This window comes from Epinephelus moara, chromosome 8 (assembly GCF_006386435.1).
Source record: "Epinephelus moara isolate mb chromosome 8, YSFRI_EMoa_1.0, whole genome shotgun sequence".
Classification (NCBI taxonomy): domain Eukaryota; kingdom Metazoa; phylum Chordata; class Actinopteri; order Perciformes; family Serranidae; genus Epinephelus; species Epinephelus moara.
Window position 1 is genome coordinate 41,720,110 of NC_065513.1, and position 6,427 is coordinate 41,726,536.

Here is a 6,427-nt window from a genome sequence, read left to right on the forward strand (position 1 = left end):
TGCAAACAAACTTCAAGTATCTTGCCAAATCTAAATTTTACAAGATTATATTTGAACACTTTAATAATAATAATAATAATTTAACTAACCTCCATTAGCTGTTAGCTCAGGCCACCAGCTGCTGACAGCTGACGTTAACCAGCTCTCCTCATGCTCTGGAGAGTTTTAAGGGCAGTAACTAAATATGTAAATACATAAATAATTATATAATTAAATGCTCAAATAAATAAATACATGATTGTATAATTAAATGCCTGAATATATGAATAAATATAATAACATTTCTAAATAACTAAACACATGATGCGTAAATGTCACCTAAATAAATCACAGATTAAATAAAACTTTAATTAAATATATAAATGAGGGAACAGTATCCACAGCGTAGTTGCAGTGTGATAAATAAATCTGTAACCATCTATCAAACGTCAGGGGGCAGGTTGAAGCTTCTGGTTTGCTGTTCGACGGTCCAGGCATCTGCTATTTTTGATTTTTCTATGTTTAATTTCCCGTATACTTTTTCAGTATTTAATTCAAAAACGCTCATTACCCCTAAATCCCATTTCTCCTAAAATACACACACTTTAAGTTCTGATTTTACATCTGTCTCGCTTCACTCTGCAGGGCTGTTAAGGTATCGTCTACATTTAACTGACGTCCTTTTGAGCTCTTTTAAGATTAACAAAATTTGGCAGTGGTGGAATCATTTTGTACAGGTGAACAAAAGCAGCAACAACAGTGTAAAAATACTCCTCATACTCCATGTTGGTGGTTAGTACAGATACGACAATTTATTGTTAGACGACATAACATAGGATCAGAATACAGCAGTTTGCTTCCCGAGTCTCTTTGAGCACTGATCATTAGTGTTTAGTCACAGGTCATTACAGCTGCTCAGGCTGATGTGTTGTGGTACATCATCTACAATTAGTGTTTGGGTGTCACTTCAATATTCAAAACACCTAAAATTACAAAACATAAAAACATCAAATCAAAAGTTGCAGCCAAGAATACAAAAATAATTGTAATATCACCGAGGTAGTTTATAAATATTGTAAAAAAAGACTACTTATTTAACTGTTCAAACATTTTTTAAGAACTCTGAACTCACCATGTAACGAACATTTTTCAAAGATTTGGGAGATAATTTCAAAGAAATACTTTTGCCAACAGAAATATGAGTAACTGTAAAACTTCAATTAAAAGCCTTGTTCCTATTTAACAGCCTGTCTGTTTTACTAGCCTGGTGTGGCTACACATTTTGACAAACAAAGGCCTGTCTCAATTAGATGTGCGTAGGGGAGACTGGGGTAAGTTGAGCCAAAGGGTAAGTTGAGCCACCCCTTGTTGCTAGGAAACTGTAAATAAAATTGAGCATGTGACCAAATATTTAGGAGGAAGGCATCATTTTATGGAGTCTGTGAAGGTAAGAACCACATGGTTTAAATGGTTAGAGATTTATGTCCAAAAAAGCATTTTTCACTCATGAAAGTGAATTTAGTCTCTCATAAGTTGAAAGTGAATTTAGTCTCTCATAAGTTTCATGGGGATTGTGTTTAGACCAAAATAGATCATTTTTCATTTGTTTTATACATCAATTGTGGTATCTATTAACTACAAAATGAGGTAGTACAGCTAGCATGAAAGTGCACCATTTTAGCTGTGGAGGCTAATAAAGTCAATATGGTAGCTATGGGGTAAGTTGAGCCGTAAGTTTCTGAGAAGAGGCAAAGCTGGATATGGTAAACCAAGCTTTACTTTCAAGGAGAAAGATGAGGGATTCTTCCCAAGAAGTGATGTAATCGCAAAACTCCCCAAACCTCAGAGTCCCAGCAGTTTGTATTCCCCTGCAACCTGGACAGGTGGGATATTGAGTAAAGGGACAGGTGGGGTATGGATGGAAGGAGGGAGGGGGGTGGATGGAACGAGAGTAAGATGGAGGGAGGAGTTTAGAGAGGATGAAGGAGGCCCTCCTGTCAGCAAGGACACCAAACTAGGATTCACGTTTACGGATTTAGTTCAGTGTTTTCTTTCCAAAAACACAGCTGTTAAGGTTCTCTTGCTAAGCGCACTTTAAGGCATTCTCAGGCCTATGTTAAAATGTTTTGAAGTTGTTATATGCAATTATAATTTAAAAAAAGATTTGTACCTGTTGAATTGTGTATTATAAATAAAAATACACATGGATTTGAAGAAGCGTCTTATTTAATTCAGTACAGACATGTACGTATAACTGGAATATCTTATGCACATATATTAGTTAGCAACAAAACTATAATAGCCTTGATGTAGTGATCCTGAATATAAAAAATGGCTTATCTTACCCCGGTCTCCCCTACGGACAAAAGCCTCTGACAATATCTACAATCAGGCTTCCACCTCACCATCTACGTCCCCAATTTCAACGTTTCTCCCATTAAGTCTGTTTTTATGAATCACAACTTTTGCGCGGGAAGTGGCGTATGCTTCTTTCAGGCCTCGTTTTGTGTGTGTTTATAATTGAGACCCCAGGTCTGGTTGCCAAGTTCATTTTTATAGACGTTCTCTGGACGTATAAAGCAGGTGGTTGGATACCCACTTGAGCTAACGTTAGTTAGGTGCTTCGACTGCACGTACAAATATAAATGTTTGAACTTTTGTCAATATGGAGATGCTACATGTTGTTAGCTGATACGTTCTTCAAAGCCTAAAATTTATACAATTAATATTCATACTGTATATCCCATCTTTGATGAGCAACAGTTTTGTGTGACAGGAGTTAAAGGCCTGTCCCAAATATAGGCCTGCTGAGGTCAGCAAATAAGCAAATAATAACCCGGGCTATAAACTGAAGTTTTACGGTAATGCTAACAATAATACAAAGGGAAAAATATGAGTTTGTTATGATGAGTTAATTTACTTCTTTCAATATATTGTGACCTCTTCCAAAATGGAATTAAAATATACATTCACTTTCAGAAGTAGAGCTGTTGCAAAGGTTTATTTTATTCAGTTGGTGAATATGTCGTCAGGAGAGTTTTCGCCCAGTGGTTTCTCTTGTGTATGTTGATCCTCGGGTGTTTTTCAAGAACATGGTTTGAGTAACTCCTTCCAATTAAGTGGCTGTTCACTTCTGTGAGTTTTTGTACAAGCCTTTAACCACTTCTCCTGTTGGGAGTCACAGGAGGATGGAGAGTATCCCAGCTGACACTGGACGAGAGGCGGGGTACACCCTGGACAGGTCGCTGGACTATCAAACTGAACCGCCTCCCACATATTTTGGATGATATTCAAGACTACTTGGTTGCATGCGACGTTACATGCTTTGCCAACTCGGACACGTTAAAGCATCTTCTCCCGCAGATCTTGCAGAGGTACGGCTTCACACTCGGCCTCTTGTGTATTCTCATGTGGACCGTCACGTCACTTTTACGCCTGAAATCTTTTCCACACACTTCACAAGTGAACGGCTTCTCACCTGTGTGAATTTTAATGTGGGACAACAAGGCGCCACTACGCCCGAAATCTTTCCCACACGTTCTGCAGACGTACGGCTTCTCACCTGTGTGTATTCTCACGTGGTACATCAACTCATTTTTACGGATGAAACCCTTTCCACATGTTGTGCAAGAGTACGGCCTCTCACCCGTGTGTGTTCTCATGTGGACCATCAAGTCAAAGTTACGCCCGAAACCTTTTCCGCATGTTTTGCAAGAAAATGGCTTCTCATCAGTGTGGACGTTTGTATGAGCTTTCAGTTCTGTTGCTTGACAGAATCTTTTCCCACAGGTGTTGCAAAGGTACGGCTTCTCACCGGTGTGGGCTCTTCTCATGTGGGCCGTCAAGCCGTCGCCGTGTCTGAAAGCTCTCCCACACACTCTGCATGTATACGGCTTCTCGCCTGTGTGTCTTCTCATGTGCACATTCAGGTGACCTTTATATCCGAAGGTTCTTCCACATGTTTTGCAAGGAAACGGCTTCTCGCCTGTGTGTCTTCTCATGTGCACATTCAGGTGACACATATATGCGAAGGTTCTTCCACATGTGTTGCAACAATACGGCTTCTCACCTGTGTGGCTCCTCCGGTGCGTTTTCAATTGAGACTTGAAATTGAAAGTTTTTCCACAAACGTCACATTGGAAAACTGTCTCAAATGGGTTTGCATCATCGGGAATCTCTGACATATTGGAGTTATTATCATTGTTGCTTTGACTTCTGCTTTCCTGATGCGCTCTCTCTGGGTTTGGTTCTGCATTTCTAGTTGCTCCCGAGTCTCCATGTTTGTCTCCTCTCTGATCTTGGCTCTCAGCTTCAGGAGAGTTGTGAGAGAGGAGCTGGTGGTCACTGTTAGCCTCTGATACCACAGAGCTTATAACTGGCATGTTCACTACAGACTCCTTATTTGTGTCATCAGGTTTTGGCTTTGCATTGTGGTGCTTTCTCATGTGTTCTGTCAAGCCACTACTACGTCTGAAATCTTTTCCACATACTTTGCAAGAATATGGCTTCTCACCCGTGTGGGTTCTTAAATGAGAACTTAAATCGTATGATCGACTGAATCTTTTCCCACAGGTGTTGCAAAGGTACGGCTTCTCGCCTGTGTGTATCATCTGGTGTCTCTGCAAAGCTTGTTTAGACTTAAAGATTTTCCAACAAGTGTCACATTGAAAAATTATCTTACTGGTTTGAGTAATACAAGGTATCTTTGACACGTTTGAGTCTTTTACAGTGTGATTGTGACTTTTGCTTTTGTGATTTATTTTCTTTGGTTTTGGTTCTGCGTTGCTAGTTGATCCACAGTCTCCATGTTTGTCTCCTCTCTGATCTTGGCTCTCAGCTTCAGGAGAGTTGTGAGAGAGGAGCTGGTGGTAAGTGTACGCTTCTGATACCACGGGGCTTATAACTGGTGTGTTGACCTCAAACTCCTCCTCTGCTGCACTTAAAGTGTCATAAGGACTGAAGTTGAGAGTCTGATCTTCACTGTGGTCTCTTTCCTCATGAGTAAGAGTCAACATGGAGGCATCAGTCTCCTGCTTCAGTACAAGCTGCTCTCCCTCCTGACTGGTGCAGAGTTCCTCCTCTTCCTCTTTAATCTGTGGAGGCTCTGGCTCCTCTTGGTCCACACTGGAGTTCTTCTCCTGAATACAGAGCTGCTGCTCAGAGAGAACCTCCCCCTCCTTACAGACATGTTGCTGTGGGAGCTCTGGAGGGACACACAACAGAATTATTAGGATACTAATGGGATGGTAGAGAAACACACATCTGAGCAAATAAATACAACTAATAATTCAAAGCCATACTCCTCTGTAAGTTTTATAGACCTTTAAAGTTGTGCACACCTATCCTGTGTAGCCTTATTTCAGGTTTCCAAACGACATCCAACAGCCTCCTCTGACGGTCGAGCTCTTCTTCATACTCGACGATGGTTTTCTGAAAAACTCCGAATATTTCTTGAGCAGCAGCAGTTAGTCTCTCATTAACAAACTCTCTCAGATACTCTGAAGACATTGTTGCTTTATTACTAATTAAAAACTACAACACCGTCTTTAAGCTAATTCCACATCTCTTTAAAGCTAAACGCTAATCGCACCTTTATTGTTTACCGCTGGTGTCACACTGTGAAGTTCCGGCAGTCGAGGTGAGCCAGACTTTCGTTCCGCTTTCACTCTGGGTTGCACATCTCTCTGGTTTCTTTCTCTCTGTCTTTCTTTTCTTTCTTTCTTTCTTATTTCGTGTCTGTCTCTTTTTTCTAATTTCTTTCTTTCTTTTCTTTCTCTATTTTTCTTTTCTTTCTTTTTCTTATTTCTTTCCTTTCTTTCTTAGTTTATCTTTCTTTTTCTAATTCCTTTCTTTCATTGCTTTCTCTATTTTTCTATTCTTTCTTTGTTTGTTTTTCTTCTTTCTTTTTATTCTGGAAAATTTTAAGAATATACAAAAAACATATAATATCTCATAGAGGATGTTCCTACTATAAATATACAGAGCACAATAATAGTCCACCTCGATGATGACGAGGGAAAAGACTAAACAAATAAATAAACAAATAAATAAAACAGACTAGGGGAGATTTATATATAAATACATAAGAACTGTAAAAGGTAAATTAATAAATTAATAAATTAAAGCACCAGGCGTACAAAATGTAACAAACAGGAGCAGAAACATCAAGAACAAAACAAGGACCATAATTCAATACACGAAGAATTGAGAAAGGCCAACACTTATCTTTTGTTAAGTTCTAAGATATACTTTATTAATCCCTGAGGGGAAATTCAGTGTATTTTTTCACTCTGTTGTCATATACATACACACAGGCCTGAAATACACACACATGCTCCCTAATATATATTTAGATTGCTTCTCCCAATTTCTCTTCAAGAATTGACCGCAGTGATTTCTTCATCTAAATCATCAACGTGTCTCTTAGACCCCATCCCAACTAGGCTAC

The 6,427-nt window shown here is 39.3% G+C and overlaps 1 protein-coding gene across 2 annotated transcripts; it reads right to left on the minus strand.

The window, feature by feature from the left end:
* Positions 1 to 1,519: 1,519 nt before the first annotated feature.
* On the minus strand, positions 1,520 to 5,599 carry LOC126394166 (zinc finger protein 260-like). 2 transcript variants are annotated; one of them, XM_050050829.1, is made up of 2 exons: positions 5,319 to 5,599; positions 1,520 to 5,182 (listed from the first exon to the last, which is right to left on the minus strand). In XM_050050829.1, the coding sequence occupies exons 1-2, from the start codon at positions 5,485 to 5,487 to the stop codon at positions 3,276 to 3,278; spliced, it is 2,076 nt and encodes a 691-aa protein (XP_049906786.1). In that variant the 5' UTR covers positions 5,488 to 5,599; the 3' UTR covers positions 1,520 to 3,275. The 2 variants fall into 2 exon arrangements, with proteins under 2 accessions (XP_049906786.1, XP_049906785.1); XM_050050828.1 differs by having other exon boundaries at positions 5,301 to 5,599.
* Between the last annotated feature and the right edge of the window lie 828 nt (positions 5,600 to 6,427).

Excerpts from the sequence above, each read along its gene's own strand:
- LOC126394166 (XM_050050828.1), bottom strand. The coding sequence starts at position 5,487 with ATGTCTTCAGAGTATCTGAGAGAGTTTGTTAATGAGAGACTAACTGCT. Across the intron at positions 5,183-5,300 it reads AGGTGTGCACAACTTTAAAG|AGCTCCCACAGCAACATGTC; the intron begins GTCTATAAAACT and ends GTGTCCCTCCAG.